The sequence below is a fragment of the Pimephales promelas genome, chromosome 23 (assembly GCF_988280905.1).
Source record: "Pimephales promelas chromosome 23, fPimPro1.hap1.1, whole genome shotgun sequence".
In the NCBI taxonomy this organism is placed as follows: domain Eukaryota; kingdom Metazoa; phylum Chordata; class Actinopteri; order Cypriniformes; family Leuciscidae; genus Pimephales; species Pimephales promelas.
The window spans coordinates 16,769,343-16,790,010 of NC_142791.1; the positions used below are offsets into that span (position 1 = coordinate 16,769,343).

The 20,668-nt window shown below is 37.4% G+C and overlaps 2 protein-coding genes across 5 annotated transcripts; one reads left to right on the forward strand and one right to left on the reverse strand.

Moving 5' to 3' along the window:
* Window positions 1-710: 710 nt before the first annotated feature.
* On the forward strand, window positions 711-10,158 carry enoph1 (enolase-phosphatase 1). Its single transcript, XM_039675664.2, has 6 exons — window positions 711-950; window positions 1,024-1,125; window positions 3,151-3,353; window positions 5,042-5,174; window positions 6,033-6,156; window positions 6,238-10,158. Exons 1-6 carry the CDS (start codon window positions 867-869, stop codon window positions 6,375-6,377), a joined length of 786 nt encoding a protein of 261 aa, XP_039531598.2. The 5' UTR covers window positions 711-866; the 3' UTR covers window positions 6,378-10,158.
* On the reverse strand, window positions 6,620-20,645 carry tmem150c (transmembrane protein 150C). Of its 4 annotated transcripts, none has more exons than XM_039675660.2 (9): window positions 20,551-20,640; window positions 15,766-15,814; window positions 14,811-14,906; window positions 14,677-14,730; window positions 14,570-14,602; window positions 14,411-14,478; window positions 13,570-13,697; window positions 11,055-11,232; window positions 6,620-7,868 (listed from the first exon to the last, which is right to left on the reverse strand). In XM_039675660.2, exons 3-9 carry the CDS (start codon window positions 14,882-14,884, stop codon window positions 7,660-7,662), a joined length of 744 nt encoding a protein of 247 aa, XP_039531594.1. In that variant the 5' UTR covers window positions 14,885-14,906; window positions 15,766-15,814; window positions 20,551-20,640; the 3' UTR covers window positions 6,620-7,659. The 4 variants fall into 4 exon arrangements, with proteins under 4 accessions (XP_039531594.1, XP_039531593.1, XP_039531596.1 ...); XM_039675659.2 differs by lacking the exon at window positions 20,551-20,640 and adding an exon at window positions 16,289-16,656; XM_039675662.2 differs by lacking the exon at window positions 15,766-15,814 and having other exon boundaries at window positions 20,551-20,645.
* Window positions 20,646-20,668: the final 23 nt, after the last annotated feature.

Consider the following 20,668-nt stretch of genomic DNA (forward strand, 5'->3'; position numbering starts at 1 on the left):
AAAAGAAGAAGAAGAACAAAGATTAAATATAACAATTGCAAAGATAATTTTTTTTTTTTGTTTAGTCTAAAGAGATTATCAAATTTTTTATATGAATACGTTTTATTTTCTGTATCTATTGATATAACCAGGACAGGTGCATGTAAAAAAAAAAAACTGTAACGACAGTGTTTGGTAAACAGTTTACACACAATTATCCAAAAGCGGGGTTTGAATATAAAACAAGAACATAAATTAAGGATATTTAAAAAAATGGAAAAATTATTTTATTTATAGACTTTAGTCTTGCATTTACTTCCTCACTCAACAGCCCTTCCCAGCCTGTTGCCAGATTAGGCAAAAATCATCAACCGCTTAAAAGGTAATTACAAAATAAGTACATTTATGCATTTCCTTGATTAACCCACCACCCCGACACATAAGTAGAACTGCAACTAATATGTGGTTCTGAATCTATAATTATTGATAAGAATATTATAATTACGATCATCATTGCCTTCAATTGACAAGGCTTCTTTTCCAAGCTATTATAAATGTGGAGCTGCATGCATCATGATACATCGTACAAAACGTACGAGCATTTTTAAACGCAAAGGTATACCAAATGAACTTTGCCAAAGTAGCATGAATAAAATAAATATGATTAAATATGAATATTAAAATAATTATGACGATACTAGAGGGCGTGCCTCTCTGAGTTTGCAAGGACTTGGCAACCCTGTAACCGCTCCATGTGTTGTTAGCTACTCACCGCTAGCCTGTATGCTACTATTGATTGATTTGTCAAGACCCGAGCCTCTTTTCTAATAAAATCAAATAAAACACAGGGCTTTCACAGACACATATATCGTTTGCCATTGATAAAAATGGCAGCGATTGCAGTAGCGGAAAACACTAGAGTCTTTCTTCTGGACATTGAAGGAACAACGACGCCCATCACGTTTGTCAAGGTAAGAGCCCACAGCCCGAGATCCTGAGCTACACCCTGTCCAGAGGCTTTATTCTGCTGTCTCCTGTCTGCAGGACATCTTATTCCCCTTCATCAGAGAGAATCTGGAGGAATATCTGTCTGCACACTGGGAAGAGGACGAGTGCAAACAAGATGTGCATCTGCTCAAGAAACAGGTTTCTCAGCTTATTTTCATATGAAAATAGAATGGGTGGTTGTGTCCACGGTTTTTTTTTTTGCATGACAACGTGCCCTCGCACTAACCGAAATGTGTGCAATAGTGTTTTGTAAATAAATAAATAATTTTATTAAAATGATCAAACATAGGTTATAGGGCGCCTATTATTATGTTTTGTTTTGTTTTGAAAATGACCTTTCATGTAGTGTGTAACATAGCTCTAAAGGAATGAAAACTGCACCCTGCAAAGTTTTAAATCTGAAAGTGCACCGTATATTAAGTTATTGTCTTTCATAAGTAAGAGTGGACTCTGACTCAATGAAATGAATCGTTATTCAAACGAGTCATAAGCCGTTTTGTTGTGATGTCAGATGAACATTAGCATATTACCCGAATACCCGCCCATATATTGGCGCGCAGACACCACTTAAGTGGACAGCATCATGTCCAGAAGATGCTGTGCTCTACAATGTGAAGGTAAAGCCAGTTTTTTTTTTCACTGCCTTTTTCACACCTATCATGGATTTTTGAAAATGACTGTTCATGTAGTGTGAACTATAGCTCTAATGCAATGAAAATGGTCAGACGGGCCAGTTTGCTGTGATTGATCTACTCAGCTCTGATTGGTCAGATGGCCCAGTCTGTTGTGATTGGTCTACTCTGCTCTGATTGGTCAGATGGCCCAGTCTGTTGTGATTGGTCTACTCTGCTCTGATTGGTCAGACGGGCCAGTCTGTTGTGATTGGTCTACTCAGTCTGCTCTGATTGGTCAGATGGCCCAGTCTGTTGTGATTGGTCTTCTCTGCTCTGATTGGTCAGACGGCCCAGTTTGCTGTGATTGGTCTGGTCTGCTCTGATTGGTCAGATGGACCAGTCTGTTGTGATTGGTCTACTCTGTCTGCTCTGATTGGTCAGATGGCCCAGTCTGTTGTGATTGGTCTACTGTTTACAGCGCACAACTGAAGTTAAATGTCCATTACTGTAACTAAACTTCAGCTTCGTCCTGAGAATCTGAGATCTGAGAAGCAGCCGTCAGTAAAATGACGTGTTTGTGTGGCCGACTGGCCGTGTCAAGTTGTTCTCGGGCGGACAGCGTACAACATAGCCGGGCATTATGTAAATGTCTTTTCTAGTGACGTGTAATTGTCACACAGTGGGATTGGAAATACCAATGACTCATGTAGGAGGTTCAGAGTGTATTCTTTCTTTTGGGAGACAATAACTTTTTATTTATCGTACACTTTCAACTTTACAACTTTGCAGAACGTTTACATTCATAAATAGCTATATTACACACAGTATGAAAAGGAATATTTGAAAAACTACAATAGGAGCACTTTGAATTAGTTATAAAGGTTAAATAAAAAAATTATATAAAAAAAATTAAATAAACAAGTAAATATTACAAAGTACAGTACTATTTTTTTTTCAAGGTATACATTTGGTCTTAATGTTATTTTACTTTTTTGTTTTATTATTGATTTTTGGAATTAGCTTTTTATTTTTTTTATAAACATTTTGCACATTTTTTTTTTTATTTGGTTTATTTAAGTTTCATTTATTTTTGGTTTAGTTTTTATTTATTTCCAGTTGATAATATAAGTGCTTCAACTTCTTTAAGTTTATTTCCCACTGAGGCAACATTTCAAATTCTCATTAATTTGTTAACATAGATTCTCTGTTATAGTTTTAGTCAACCGAGAAAGTTTATTAAAATATAATTGCGACTTTTTATTTCATTTCTCACAATTGTGATTTTTTTTTTTATATATAATGCAATTCTGAGGAAAAAAAAGTCAGAATTACGTGACAAAAAAGTCGCAATTATCTTTAACATTTGTATTTTTCCATGCTGGGGATAAAAAGCTTCCATCGATAACCTGGTCTTTATAAAGAATTAATTTATAGCTGCCTTTTAAATGTTTGCATGTTGTTCCTGCGCATCAACACTCGCGTGTGGATGTCTGAAAGCCGTATAATGGCTGTAATGCAGTGGTTGTGCCTGAACCGTGTCTGTTGTCAGGCTGAAGAGGACTTGCGGCAGAATAAAGCGGGTCCCGTGCACGCAGTGGACCAGACGGTCCACACAGACGAGGAGAAGGCCATCCGTGAGGTGGTGGATAACGTGCTGTGGCAGATGGACGCGGACCGCAAGAGCACGGCGCTCAAGCAGCTGCAGGGACACATGTGGAGAGCCGCCTACATGACCGGCAAAATCAAAGGCGAGTAAGTAAACATCATCTTTCCCTGCACACACACACACACACCTGATGAGGACATGTGCACACTGAATCATACTACAAATGTATGCTTTAAATATAGGCTATTAAACTAGGTTGTGGCTACAGGCTTTTTCCTACTCCGATATACATGTACACACAATAACAGCATTTTACACATTATCACGTTTGCACACACGCACATGTTTTGTTTTTTTGGATTTTTTTTACTTCATCAGGATGATGCAACACTTGGTTGAAAGTTTTGACACTTGCTAAAGAAATCAACAAAGAACGTTTGGCACTGCACACACAAGCTGAAAAGCTCTTTTTTTTAGATATCAACTTCACATTTGGTTATGGCTTTTATTTTCTCACAATTTTGGAGTGAAACGTGTTTTAAATACCAAGTTTTGTCTTAAAAAAAGACCAAACTCATGTATCCAAAGCATTCAAGATTTACGACAGTTGAAGTTGGAAATTTCATTTTCAGCTCCATGCTCAAAAAGTGAAGAAATGGATTATAAATACTGCATAAATATAATTTACTATTATATAAAATCCTCTAAAAATATTAAATTAAATACATTATCAAACTAAAATATAGTACAATCATTTCATTGAAAAAAAAAAATTGGCCCAACACGAATATATATATATATATATATATATATTAGGGCTGTCAAATGAATAATCGTGATTAATCGCATCCAAAATAAAAGTTTGTGTTTACATAATATATGTGGGTGCGCTGTGTATAATTATTTTAGATATAAATACACATGAATACACATGCTTGTATATATTTAAGAAATATTTTCATTTATATACTGTATGTAGATTTATTTATATTATATATAAATATCAATATTTTATATATAAATAATATTTTTTCATTAAATATACATGTGTGTGTGTGTGTGTAAAATAATTATACACAGTGCACCCACATATATTACAGTATGTAACTTTTATTTTGGATGCGATTAATCATTTGACAGCCTTAACATTTATATATATATATATATATATATATATATATATATATATATATTGTATATGTAAATATTCATTGCAATAAATATTTTTTCCTCTGAAGCCGTAAGAGCTGTAACTAATGTTTATTTGGATAGTAGATTAATCTGTTGATTATTTATTCGATTAACTGATAATGTTCTGTATTTAATTAGAAAAGCATGTTATTCCACATCATGCTCCATGATATCCTCCAAACAACATGTAAAGTGAAGACTATAACAACAAAATACACCACTGTTCAAAAGTGTGCTGTCTGAAAGAGTTTTCTTAGATTAATCCTTTTATTCGTCAATATCTCATTAAATTGATAGATTTGTCTTTCAAATACATTTCTACTGAGCTTTCCATTCATCTAAGAATCCTAAATAAATGTGTGTCAGCAGAAACTGTTTTCAACACTGATAATAATCAGAAATACTTCATATTATACTGATTTCTGAAGGATCATGTGACACTGAAGACTGGAGTAATGATTTGATCACAGGAATACATTACACTTTACTAAAGTATTTTACATTGTAATAATGCAATATTGTTGATTTTACTGTGTTTTTGGTGAAATAAGTGCAGCCTCTGTTAGCAGAAGAGACGTGTCTTTAGCTCTCAGTGACGGTTTCTGCTGCAGTATAGATGAGTGATGTGGTGGTCTTGTCGCAGGGTGTATCCGGACGTGGTTCCAGCCGTCAGGAGGTGGAGGCATCGGGGACTGAAGGTGTTCATCTACTCCTCCGGGAGTGTGGAGGCACAGAAGCTGCTCTTCAGATACTCTGTGCAAGGCAATCTGCTCGATGTAAGCTGAAGCTGTTAGATGTGATAACACTGTTTAGATGGGGTTCGTCCTCGAAGGAGTTTTTGAGTCGCTGTTTGCGCACGTACTATTATAAGCAAGGCCGTGTGCTTCACAAAACCCATTGAACTTATATATGGGACTCATTATATAAGAGGTCGTTTACGATTCGAAGTTCTGATGGCCATCCTTACTGATGACATTTTCTTGTGAAAGCTGCAGTGTTATTTTAGTATTATTAATGTATTTTTTTAATAGTTTTTTTTTTATTTTTGAATATTACTTAAACTACTTTGTAACTTTGTTGTGGTGCAGTGTTATTTAAATTGTTCATTGTTTGTTTTAGTAATTTCTTACTTTTTTAGTGTGTATATATATATATATATATTTGATTTTGCTTTAATATATTTTTATTTTAGTTTTTGTGAGTTTAGTACTTCAAGTTAAACTTATTTTAAGTCATTTGATATTCAATTGAAATTTTTATTTCGGTTTTATTTACATTTGTTTTAGTTCACATTCACAATAACAACCGCACTGCAACCGCTCTGGCATGTTTTTGTCGTGTTTATTAGTTTTTGTTTTGTATTTCTATTTATCTTTTAATGTTCTTTTTTTTTTTTTTTTTTTGTATTTTAGTACTTAATACTTCTAACTTTACAAAAAGAATTTTAATCTAGAATGTTCATTTTATCTTAGTATTTGTAAACACTGACCAGTAGTACTTGAACTCCCAACTGTTATTTTACCCAGAAAGCCAACAAACAGCAGGCCATTTGATCTGGACACAAAATGACCTCCAAGTTTATATGGATTGATGTGTATTTGCAAGTTTTTAACTTTTTTTGTTTGTTCTTTCAGTTGTTTGACGGTCACTTTGACACCAACATTGGCGCCAAAGTAGACAGTAAAAGCTACGAGAACATCGCCGAGAGGATCGGATGCCAGCCAGAGGAAATCATGTTCTTAACGGATGTCACAAGAGGTGGGCGCTCTGAAACCTTTCATTCCTGCCGTAATGGCTTCAGTTAAACACAGACTCATTCACACATCTCCTCCTCCACAGAGGCGAAAGCAGCCGAGGACGCCGGGGTGAACGTGGTTGTCGTCGTCAGACCTGGAAACATGGAGTTAACCGAAGAGGAAAGGAAACATTATACAGTCGTCACGTCTTTCAACCAGTTAGAACTGAGCGACAATATTTGACATCGGATCATGTGGGAATAACCAGTGGTCACGATCCGCTGGACTGAAACTCCAGGAATCCAGGTGCTTGTTTTTTTTACACTGAAACCCATCGTAGAATTATAATACACTTACATTCTCTTTGAATGTTTTATGTGCTGCGTTAATGTCTGTCTCCCCACACACTCATTATAACCTGCCACCTGGACACAGGTTTAGTGTGACTGTACCTCATGTCAAGCGCAGTCGGATAAACCTCAATATTAAATGTTGTTGTAAAATTTTATTCCAAACGGACACATCGAACAAATCACACGTGCAACATTTAGATACACCAGCAGCCATGTCTGTTTTAGGAACAAAATACAGGATTATTACCAGTGCCATAGATGTGTCACAATATTTAACACCAAGTTGGCCTATAAAATGCTGCATTTTTTTTCAGGACCGGCTCAAAACGAATGCGGTTATGTGAATACAAAACATCTATGATTGCATTTGATTTGGAATTCCTTCTTCATGTTAAACTAATAGTAGAGATGCACGATATATCGGCCACCATATTGTCGCCATCAGCCGATATATGTTCATATTTAATGTTATCGGCCCAGAAAGACAATGTAGCTGATATATTAAAGCTGATAAATAATGGATTATTTCCTTCAGATGTTCATCATTAAGCGTTTGAATTGCTTGAAATACGTTTGAAATCACTTCAAAAAGGAAAATACAGTAAACTGTGCCATATCGGCTACATAACATTATTATGAGGACATTATAATTGTGTGTTTGGGACATGGCTTTTAATGCTGAGACTTTAGTTTTGTAATCAGGCGCTCAATAATTATATACAAATTTGGATTCAGATTTATCGGCCAATATATCGGTTATCAAATGTAAAGAATTATTGATAATGGCCCAAATTTTCATATCGGTGCATCACGAAAGTAATAGTTCCACATCTATTCCCAAACCTGTGTCCTGCGTGAAGATTCCTCAGAAGTGCGTCTGTCTTCCACAGCATACAGATTTGAAGCGACAAACGAATTGGTGAATATTAAGAGTCTTCATAATAACCTGCATCAAGAAAGTCTTAATTGCTGTATGTCAAAGGATCTTGCCAAAAAACCTGTATCCGTTCTTCTTGAAAGTGTCCTGACACACACTAGGATTCAATGTGATGTGTTCCATGTATATGTCATGAACTTGTTGCCTATCTACTATTCACCTCATCCAGAGGTCTTTCTGGAGAGATTACACTGGGCTCACATGCATGACTGGTGAACACTGGGAGCCTGTGAGCCTATAGCTGGTCAGACTGGTACTCTGAGACCTCAGAGAAGCTCTCGGACAGGCTGAGCGGAGGCTCACGCTCGTCACTGCAGACGATCTCGAAGCGGTAGTGGCGAAACTCAATGGCGAACGTGCTCAGGTACGTCAGGAAGAACATGACCAGCGCCCACTGGGCCCGGGCCGCGTGCATGTGGAGCCGCTGAGCCATCAGAGCGAAATCTGGCAGCTGTGGTCAAGGCTGACATGTGGAGAACCAATCACACCTGGGCATGAGGACGGCTGAGCAGGGCTGGGTGATCTATCAAACACTGGGTGAATGCGGGACACACCCAGGGAAGGGAGCAATGAAAGACCAGCTGATTTCCTCATCTTCTCTTGAGACATTATCATGATCTCGCCGTCTCTTGTTTGGACACAGCAAGTCAACATTAGCTAACTGATCTACTATTAAACTCTTTTCTTACTCATGAAAACTGTTTGAGCTCAATATGAAATGTATGACTGATGTGTGTGATATATCACTAACAAAACCAATCAAATTGAATTATTCTGTTTGTACGTTAACTCGAGCTCTTCCAACGTCTTGCTTTAAAATTTATCACAAGGATTGGTAACACTTAATTTTAAGGTGACGTAGTTGCGTGTTACTACATGTAATTATGCATAATTTTCCTGTTATTTCTACAAGTTAAGGCTAGTTAATTAATATTACTCAGTACTTATTTGAGTAAATGCAGTAAATTAGGCATAATCACAAGTAGTGTAACTCTATAGTAAGTACATGTAGTTAATTGTACTTACTTATGTAAGTACTAAGTAATATTAATGTAACTACGTCACCTTAAAATAAAGTGTTAGGATCACATGACCATTATGTAAGATGGTGCCGTGTTCATGTCATGTCTCGAGATGACAACACGCACAGACTGATCTCACGAAGTAGCGTGTGTATGACACGCCAATTCGTATTTCCATTTTTGGCGTGCCATCAAGACGCATAATCGCTTTTCAGCGTGTTTATGAACGCCGTTGACTTAACGTTATTACTGTACAGACACGTGGAATCACTCGGACGTTAATGGCGTAGACATACACGCATTCACGCGGATACACGCGGATAGCTCAAAATGCGTAGAGATAACACGCCACTTGACTCGAAAGTGGCGTGTGTATGTTTATGCAAAAGTCATGATGTCATGTTGCGATTTTAGATGTAGTGACAGTCTGAGGATGTTACAGCTCTGATAATGTTGCGTGTCAACATGACATCATGACTTTTGCGTAAACATACACGGCACTTTCGAGTAAAGTGGTGTGTTATCTCTACGCATTTTGAGCTATCCTCGTGTATCCGCGTGAATGCGTGCATGTCTACGCCATTAACGTCCGAGTGATTCCACGTATCTGTACACGCCGTCAAATGTCCGTGCGAAACGAAGTAAAATGTAGATCTACATCTGGGGAGCGATATTTTTGCCATTAACCCCAGTGACGGGTAGGTTTAGGGACGGGTTGAGGTAAGTCATATATTTATATATACAGTAATAACTTTAAGTCAACGGCGTTCATAAACACGCTGAAAAACGATTATGCGTCTTGATAGCACGCTAATAATGGAAATAACGAATTGGCGTGTCATACACACGCTACTTCATGAGATCAGTCTGAAAATCGAATACATCCCTACTAATATAGTATGCGAAAAAACAGTGGGTTAAGAGTCCCCAGCGAGATTGTGAAGTGTGCTCACGGTGGTCACTTTACTATCCCATGAGGCCACAGGAGAGGGGGTGTGTGAATGATGGGGAAGCGACGCATGACTGGCGCTGGTTAGTACGTCCAGGTTACATTCATACCACCCATTATCATACTAGATAGAACACATTTTTAATGGTTGTGAAGTAAGTTCAAATTCAAATGTAGACCTACTGAATTGATCAGGTAGGAAAATCCCCATCTTATTCCCACTGTACAGCCGCAATCATTAATCTGGCGATATCAGATCAAGCATAGTTGATGACAGCAGTAACTGAAAGCAGTTTCAGGGGGTGAGCTGGTTTGCTCTGGATTAGACTAGATGGCGGATCACTATAGCAGCTAAACACCATGATGGCTAGAAATGATAATGATAACGATAACTACGTTTTAATAATAGTTCTAATTCTATGAGAATAGCAGATATAACAATAGTGACACAGGAACGATATCGTCGCTAGCTATCGTCGTAGCCAATCGATTCAGAATCCTCCAGACTTGAAACCTGCAGTGAACAGTGTCCACACAAACACACAATAATAGTTACCGTTGTCTTTATAACAGGCCTTTAGCAGGTTTCTCATTCATTTTCTGTGAATTGTTGTTTTTTTTTGTTTTTTTTCAGTGAATTGATTCATAAGTCTGATCCTGCAATTATTTTGCTTTATCGTTCAAAAGTGTTCAAGGATGTTCCCGCATGAGTTTATGTACATTAAAATGTATCTCTAAAATAAAGGTAAATATTGTGATTTATTATTGTTTTGTTGCAGTATATCATTGATCTTGTGAAAAAGTTAACTTGTTAGTACTACTTATGGAAAGAATATACTTCAATAGAATAAAGTTAAGTGTGAACAGAATGCTTTCTTGACACTTAATTGCATGTTAGTTGCAATTAAATGAAAAAAGTATTAGTTAAAAAATTTGCACTTTTTAAAAGTCTATTTAAGTGCATTAAAGTCCTGAAATTGTTCTCTCTTTACATCCTTTAAGTGCACTACAAGTGCACAATCGATGCAATGAAGCGCACTTCAAAAGGGTTGTGTGTATTCAATGAAAATTGTTGTTGTTCCTTATGTAACTTATGTAATTTCTTAATCATTTTCAACTGGCAATAGTGTCTGGTTGTTTGAAATGGCATTTTCAGATATTTAGTAAGATAGACACTGAATATCTGTTTTGGCGTTATCACCCAGTCCTATAATGTATAAGTTATGTGAATCTGAGGAGACATGCGTTCATCCTGCACAGCAACATGACATCATGACTTTTGCGTAAACATATACGCCACTTTCGAGTCAGGTGGCGTGTCATCTCTACGCATTTTGAGCTATCCGCGTGTATCCGTGTGTATGCGTATATGTCTACTCCATTAACGTCCACGTCATTCCGCGTGTCTGTACATGCAGTCAAATCTTCAGTCATAAATGCCATTAACCCCAGTGACGGTTAAGTTTAGGGATGGGGTTGAGGTAAGTCATATATTTATATAACGTTAAGTCAACAGCGTTCATAAACACGCTGAAAGGCGATTATGCGTCTTGATAGCACGCCAAAAATGGAAATACGAATTGGCGTGTCATACACGCACTACTTCATGAGATCAGTCTGTGCACAGTTAGAAAGTGTTGGTGTATGGAAAAAGGATACAGAGCAGCATGCAGGAAGTGACCGCCCCGGACAACAGGAAGCGGGGGATTCCTGCTCGCTTGCCTTCGTTCCTCAGGTTGACCTTCAGAGTTATGAAAGACTGGACCCAGCAGAAGAGGGTTCCCAGGCCGAAGGTCATGGAGGTGCCAATATTATGCAGTTCCTCATCGTTGGACAGCTAGATTAAAAAGTGACACAAATAAGGTGTTTAGGTTGAAAGAGTGATACAAAATTATACTTGGAATACTTTTAAAGAAATGCATAAGTAAATCGGACACTTAATAACTAATTGCCAAGTCAATTGTTTTTTAGCTCAGACAAACAACACATCAAACACTGGGTACTTATGGTTCAAATCCTCCTTGAAATTTCATATTTGCAAGTTGGGAAGTCAGGATTACGGCATCAGGTTTGTTCCAGGCACTTTGGTTGGAGCAAGATTGCAATTCACCTTTTCTACAAAACATTTACAAGGTTTAACTCTACTTCTACAAAATGATGAAGGTTTTTTTTAATGTATTTTTATTTATGAAGGTACTGTAAATGAAATCATTACACTTCCTGACTGTCATATTTTATGTGAAACTTCGTTAGCTTTAGTAATTTAATATCAGCATCTATTGCATCCACCATATTTTCTCACTGACACAATTAGAAACTCTGCGATAGAGAAAGTTCTTAGTTTCCCACTAATAATTCATGTGTTCATGTGCGTTCAGCTCATAAATATAATGGGTGTTTGTCTTTGGAAGTCCACCAAAGACAGAGACCCATTCCCTGCCATTATAAAGCTTGGAAGAGCCAGGACATTTTTTAAATATAACTCTGATTGTGTTCGTCTTAAAAAGTCATATACACCCAGGATGGCTTCAGGGTGAGTAAATCATGGAATAATTTTCATTTTTGGGTGATCTTTCCCTTTAAGTACTCGTAATTGGGTTATATTATGTTTAAAATACTTGTAATCACACAACAGTTACTTTGTTGAATTCTCACAATGGCAGTGTTGTTCAAAATTCATTGATTCTCTGCACTTTCTCTTTTTTATCTTTTTAAATGATCTTTTCTAAAAGAAAGTCTACTGCTTATTTTTGCTCATAAGAAGCTCTTCCAGGTTTGTGGAATTGCTCTAGTCATGTGACTGAAAACTGAGACAAACACAGCGTTTGATCACTGAATTTACAGAAATCATTTCACTTTACACAGTAACATAATGAGGGTCCCTACATGCAAAATGAACCATTGAAAACTTTTTAAGTGTACAGACCGTTTAATAAGATATATTTTATAAAGACAGTCCACTTCGTGTATACAGACAGAAGCCATCTTGGGAAAACAGTCACAACAAGTCGAACCACGAATGACGTGCCAAGTGATCTGAACTGTATGAAGTTCAGCAAACTTCTGAACTGTATGAACCATAGATATCTATATAAAGGCTAGATGTCTCACGGCGGAGTATTTATCGTCATTGCCAGCGGCCATCTTGTCACAGACAGGCTTTCTGGCAGGCTCTGTGGTATCTGATGTAAGAAATACTCTTATCTCGTTGAAATCTTGACGGATTTACAAACGGTTTGGTTTCTAATAAACGTTATTAACGTGGCTATAGTTCTGGATGATTATTTATTTATTCACTTATTATTCATAAGTATGCATTATCATAACTACATCTCTGCCGTTTATAACAAACCAGACCGTTTGAAAATCGGCAGAAAATTGAGCAAGTTACGGTGATTTAAAAAGTACATGCACCATTAAAACAATGTTACCAGTGAGCGAGCTGCCTGTGACAAGATGGCCGCCAGGTGCTGACGTCGACCTCCATTGGCCAGCAGCGCGGACGAGATATCTAGCCTTTATATAGATATCTATGGTATGAACGGTGTTCGTGGTTCGACTTATCGAGTCTGTTTTCTGCTCCTGTCTGTACACACGAAGTGAACTGTCTTTATAACGTATCTTATTAAACGGTCTGTACACTTACAAGGTTCTCAATGCTTCGTTTTGCATGCAGGGACCCTCATTATGTTACTGTGTTAGTGTGGGGCTATTTTGAGGCTTGTTAGTGGTATAAACTAGCGATTTCTTTATACTTAGTAAATGCCCCCATTACTAGCGTTATACGCTAAGTTTTTAGAGATAAAACTCTTTACATTCGATTATCATGAAAACAAATCTCAGAGAACGGTTGACCAGGAACCAATGTTTTATTAGACCAAAGGTTCATTTTGCGCCGGAGTTCTCCTTTAATCGGCTGTTGGGGAACACGTGTAACGTTCAAAGACTTCAGATTGTAACCTGTAGGATCAGAGCCCAGAGTCCAACATAGTGTCGGCTCACATCTGGCCCACATCTGGACCGAGTCGAATCCATGTGTACCGGATCTGGGCCGACACTATGTTGCTATCTGCGAGGAATCTTTTAGGATTTGCTAAATTTGTCTCAGACGCACAGTGTGCACCTGGCTTAAGTGGTTCAATGTTATGGTTGCAAAAAAGGGTGTGATTCATACCTGGAAGTTGCCCACTAAAGTCATGCCGAAGCAGGCGAGCGAGAGCGCCGCCAGACTGCCGATGTTGAGCCAGGGCTTCTGCACTCGCGGCTTCAGCTGCAGGTATCTCAGCACTCCCAGGATAAAGCCTGGACACCAGCACACAACTCGTTTCAGTCAATTATACATTACTGTCAGCTGTGTGTATCTCACACACACACAAGCAATTTAATAACTACGGCTGCGTTTACACAACAACGATCTACTAAAAACAGAACAGCTTTTCCCAAATGTCAAAACGATCCCGTTAACACAAATCCCTAGAAACGATTAAGAACGCTGTATTATTCATGCCAGGCCAGTAGATGGCGATAAATAAACACTATAGACAATATATCGTGGCACAATATATTACAAAATACAAAAATGTATCGCAATAATATCGTATCGTGAGTTCAGTATCGTAAATCGTGACATGAGGGCATCGCTACACCCCTACTATAGACTGAACACGTAATACACATGCGCATGACATTATTGTTTTCACAAATTCATGCTTTGTTAAAAAAAAAAAAACACTTTGTTGCGTTTTCAGGCCCCCAAAACGCCGTTGTCGTGTAAATGGACGACCAAAGCGCACGAAAAGTTTCCAATTTTCAGTTGAAAACAGTGTCGTGCAAACGCCACCAAAACTGATGTGCACATGTTATGATGTAATGTTGCCGAACACCGCAACGGTTTCAACAGGCTGCAATTTCGGTACTTAATAAATAATGACTGAGTTAGTTGTAAGATCTTCAACTGCATGAAAAAAAAGAAAAGAAAACCAACTCGTTTGACAGAGCCGGAGCACCGCTCATACCTACAAAGGCCGCCATGTTCATGACTTGGCTGAACACGCAGCTGGCAGGAGGTGCATTGCCTGCAATGCTAAACGGTATAAGAACTTTCATCAGCCCTCCAATTACAAACAAAGAAACAAATATGTAAAATATAGATAATCAAATTCGTAAAGATCTACCTGATATATGGAGGAGATTTAGATTCTGACCGTCTATGAACAGAAGAAAACATTAATATTTTGATTCCTCAAACGATTGGCATGCAATAGAGGTAGGGTTTCCTTACTTGTACTCTGAGCTGAGTGGCGTGATTTTCTCGTCCTCCACAGCAATGAAATACCTGGGCATGAATGAAATGATATGATGTTTATCTGAACAGCGGCTTAAATCAGTGAGGTGGATTGGGTTTCGTATACTTACACGACCCAGAGGCCGGCAGCTGTGAAGACGGAGAACATCACGGGCAGGAACATCCATGGACTGCACTTCCTCATCGTGAGCGTCGGTCAAAAAACCCTGCCGTAAAACAAACACCACAGTCCAACAAACTGCTCACAGTTATACGCTAACTAATGCATCACGGTCTGAGTGCGAAAAGTGTGTGGATTTCTTTTATTCTGGACGTATTTTTCTCAACAAACAAAACTAATCGGCTACAACAATCTGTGGTAATGAACTACTGACATCATGTGATTGAACCACAAATCACAGTACAATATACTTGAGTAAAGTATGAAAGCAATTTATTTTATTGGAAACTATTCAGATATAGCCTTGTGAAAAGAAGTGAGTTTAATAGTACAGTATGTGCACTTGTTGTTAAAGTCCCCCTGTGGTCAAGAATTTGATGGATCACCAACATGACATATTTAAAAAAAAAATTTCCTTGAAACATTCTTCATGTCATAAAGTATCTTGAATGTAACTCTACACTTTTGCCTCATTTAGTATAAGCGGTTCTATGAATATGCAAATGAGCCCCGCCTCCACTCACTCACTCAGCTCAGAGATCGACTGGTTGATGATCACAGGTTGATCTGATTGGTTACAAAGGTTGTTTGTAACGTCAGAAACACCAGCGATTTCAAACCGTGTTTTTGATACAGTCTTTGGTTCACTGCAGTTTTAATCATTAAATACTCGGCAATGCTGTCGACTTATGAATTTACACATGGTTTGTCTTTAAACCATATTAATAACACCAGACAGACATATAAACAATATTAAAAGCTGAATTTTCACCACAGGGAGACTCTCACTTCATGCATTATGGGTAAAGAGGTCAATTTTACTGCCAGAACCCTGCAGTTGCACTTTATTATGAAGTTTATTTATTATTCATTAATATGAATAAGACAGGAATCAAACAACTGACCAGTCTCAAGATTTCTTCGAGATTCCCTGATGCGTCGACAGGTTTCAGTCTATTGAGAGACAAAACAAAAATGCAGTCATTTCTCTTTCATGGCCCATTGAACGCTTCCATAATCCAGTTATGGTTAACGTTATGTTTATTGATCAATCATTGGTGTTTCAGTGGACAGCGCCTTGGTGCTGAATCAGGATTCATTTCCCTCCCCTGATCTCACATTCACAAACAACGTTACAGCAGCAGACATCTGATCTTACTGATGGACTTACTCGTACTATTAATACAAAACTGGTATATTAAAACATTGCATTTCTTGTGACTCGAAATAATAAAACGATACCTTGGTTTGCAGGACAATAACTGTATAATACGTTCAAAAACCAAAGCATGAATGTTTGAAGAGAAATACACAGCATCGATTGTCTGAAACTGAATTTGATCTCTGGGCGGAAATAATACGAGACATTTCTGGCAAAAAGCGAGTCCGTATTGTGTTATTGTGAAAGGTGAGTATAAATAACGTTACCTTGTAGACAGCGCACTGTTCTGTCGCGTCCAAACCCCGTGTCCTCTTCATTTCAGAAAGACTCAGAGACAGACATGTTTGGCTTCGGTAGTGTGATGAGATGTGTGTGAAGGGTATGCGTCTCTGTCAGAAGCGACGTGAAGCCTTCACAGCATGTATTGGGCCTGACGGATGTTTCTCACACAAACACTGCGCGCCATAGATGTGACGAGTAGTCGTGTTCGATTCGCAAACGAGTCGTTCGTTTGAACCGGTTCTTTTTAGGGATTCATACAAACCGATTCACAAAGCATCTGTACATCACTCAGCTGCCACAGAGTGGAAGAATAGAATGGAATAGAATAGAATACCAAAAGATATGTGTGATCTGAATTTAAATAGGTGGTAAGGGTTTTCGTTCAAACTTTTTGAGTAAAACCATACAAATAGCATTGTTTTAAAGGTGATTTTAAAGTCACCATGAAATCAAAATAGACAATTATTTTTTTCATGTCTCGTATACATCTTTTCACAAGTTTTTTTAGATTTAGATTTATGTTTAAACATTATAAAATAATTATAATAACAATAAGTATTTTTCAAAGTTTAGCTTTTCTTATTGAAGTATCATATTTTTGTAATTACGACATTATTACAGTCAAACCTAAACATAGTTTTAAACATTTGTTTATGTGTGCATGTTGTGTGTGTTTGCATTTGTTCTCCATGTCCATGGATGTATTATGGTGTCACTCCATCATTTCTGTGTATGTTCTGTATTGTAACTGAGTTTTGACAAAAGAAGTTACAAAGAGCAGCTAATGGCAGTCATTTTTCATTTCTTATGAGTGATTTTGTTGTGTTTGTATACTCCATCTGGGGTGTGTTGTGCTTTCACCCCTTCATTTTTTGTGTGCTTTCTGCATTGAAACTGTTTTTTTTTTTTGTTGTTGTTGACAAATTATGTAACAAAAATAAATTTTTATAGTCTCCCATTGATGTCTCTGTGGGATTTTTGGGGGAGTGGATCACCTTTTTTTCTCGCTAACATACAACCAGATATCATTCCATTTTTTTTTCTTTTGTACAGCTAGTGTCAACCACAACATCAAGTCTCATGCCATTTAGATGATGGGAATTAAAAATAAATAAATAATTTGGGGTCAAAAACACTCCTACTAGCGTATGAGGGTTAATATAAGACACTTTGTTTTAAGCATTAATAGGGGCGGCCATGCAGGCTTGAACTCCTAGACTAAAACACGGCACGAACACAGGATATGTGAGTATACTAAAACATTACACAAGCACAGGTTATGTGAGTATATTAAAACATGACACGAGCACAGGTTATAGTGAGTATATTAAAACATGACACGAGCACAGGTTATGTGAGTATATTAAAACACGACATGAGCACAGGTTATGTGAGTATATTAAAACACGACATGAGCACAGGTTATGTGAGTATATTAAAACACGTCATGAGCACAGGTTATGTGAGTATATTAAAACACGTCATGAGCACAGGTTATGGGAGTATATTAAAACACGTCATGAGCACAGGTTATGTGAGTATATTAAAACACGTCATGAGCACAGGTTATGTGAGTATATTAAAACACGACATGAGCACAGGTTATGTGAGTATATTAAAACACGTCATGAGCACAGGTTATGTGAGTATATTAAAACACGTCATGAGCACAGGTTATGGGAGTATATTAAAACACGACATGAGCACAGGTTATGTGAGTATATTAAAACACGACATGAGCACAGGTTATGTGAGTATATTAAAACAGGACACGGGCACAGGTTACGTGAGTATATTAAAACACGTCATGAGCACAGGTTATGTGAGTATATTAAAACACGACATGAGCACAGGTTATGTGAGTATATTAAAACACGTCATGAGCACAGGTTATGTGAGTATATTAAAACACGTCATGAGCACAGGTTATGTGAGTATATTAAAACAAGACACGAGCACAGGTTATGTGAGTATATTAAAACATTACACGAGCACAGGTTATGTGAGTATATTAAAACACGACATGAGCACAGGTTATGTGAGTATATTAAAACACGTCATGAGCACAGGTTATGTGAGTATATTAAAACACGACATGAGCACAGGTTATGTGAGTATATTAAAACACGACATGAGCACAGGTTATGTGAGTATATTAAAACAGGACATGGGCACAGGTTACGTGAGTATATTAAAACACGTCATGAGCACAGGTTATGTGAGTATATTAAAACACGACATGAGCACAGGTTATGTGAGTATATTAAAACACGACATGAGCACAGGTTATGTGAGTATATTAAAACACGACATGAGCACAGGTTATGTGAGTATATTAAAACAGGACACGGGCACAGGTTACGTGAGTATATTAAAACACGTCATGAGCACAGGTTATGTGAGTATATTAAAACATTACACGAGCACAGGTTATGTGAGTATATTAAAACAGGACACGAGCACAGGTTATGTGAGTATATTAAAACAGGACACGAGCACAGGTTATGTGAGTATATTAAAACACGTCATGAGCACAGGTTATGTGAGTATATTAAAACACGTCATGAGCACAGGTTATGGGAGTATATTAAAACACGACATGAGCACAGGTTGTGAGTATATTAAAACACGACATGAGCACAGGTTATGTGAGTATATTAAAACACGACATGAGCACAGGTTATGTGAGTATATTAAAACAGGACACGGGCACAGGTTACGTGAGTATATTAAAACACGTCATGAGCACAGGTTATGTGAGTATATTAAAACATGACACGAGCACAGGTTATGTGAGTATATTAAAACACGTCATGAGCACAGGTTATGTGAGTATATTAAAACACGACATGAGCACAGGTTATGTGAGTATATTAAAACACGTCATGAGCACAGGTTATGTGAGTATATTAAAACACGACATGAGCACAGGTTATGTGAGTATATTAAAACACGACATGAGCACAGGTTATGTGAGTATATTAAAACACGACATGAGCACAGGTTATGTGAGTATATTAAAACAGGACACGGGCACAGGTTACGTGAGTATATTAAAACACGTCATGAGCACAGGTTATGTGAGTATATTAAAACATGACACGAGCACAGGTTATGTGAGTATATTAAAACATTACACGAGCACAGGTTATGTGAGTATATTAAAACAGGACACGAGCACAGGTTATGTGAGTATATTAAAACATGACACGAGCACAGGTTATGTGAGTATATTAAAACAGGACACGAGCACAGGTTATGTGAGTATATTAAAACACGTCATGAGCACACGTTATGTGAGTATATTAAAACACGTCATGAGCACAGGTTATGTGAGTATATTAAAACACGTCATGAGCACAGGTTATGTGAGTATATTAAAACACGTCATGAGCACAGGTTATGTGAGTATATTAAAACAGGACACGAGCACAGGTTATGTGAGTATATTAAAACACGTCATGAGCACAGGTTATGTGAGCATATTAAAACACGTCATGAGCACAGGTTATGTGAGTATATTAAAACACGTCATGAGCACAGGTTATCTGAGTATATTAAAACACGTCATGAGCACAGGTTATCTGAGTATATTAAAACACGACATGAGCACAGGTTATGTGAGTATATTAAAACATGACACGAGCACAGGTTATAGTGAGTATATTAAAACATGACACGAGCACAGGTTATAGTGAGTATATTACATTACACGAGCACAGGTTATGTGAGTATATTAAAACATTACATGAGCACAGGTTATGTGAGTATATTAAAACACGACACGAGCACAGGTTATAGTGAGTATATTACATTACACGAGCACAGGTTATAGTGAGTATATTAATACATGAGCACAGGTTATGTGAGTATATTAAAACATGACACGAGTACAGGTTATAGTGAGTATATTACATTACACGAGCACAGGTTATGTGGGCATATTAAAACACGACATGAGCACAAGTCATGTCACAACATGCGCACCCACCTGTGCGAATCAACAAACAAATCGACATCCTGCTCTATAACACATGCAGGTAAGAACACTTACATGTTTGAAACAGTGTTGAATACTAAACCTCAGTCTGACTTTTTCTTTTATTCCCATTCACCATAACAAAAATAATCAGATTTATGAAAATGAAACTGAAAATTAGTTATACTATACTCCATTTACTTATAAGATTTGTAATAAACATATTATATCACTATTATGAGACATATATAGTTTTATTTTACTCACCAGTAAAATAATCTCTTGCTTGCGGTGTTGCTTTTGTTTTAGAAATATACGTTTTTGTCACTCACTAGCTGTATTTTTTTTTTCATATTGAAGTTTAACTCCGCCCTCTGACGTCAAG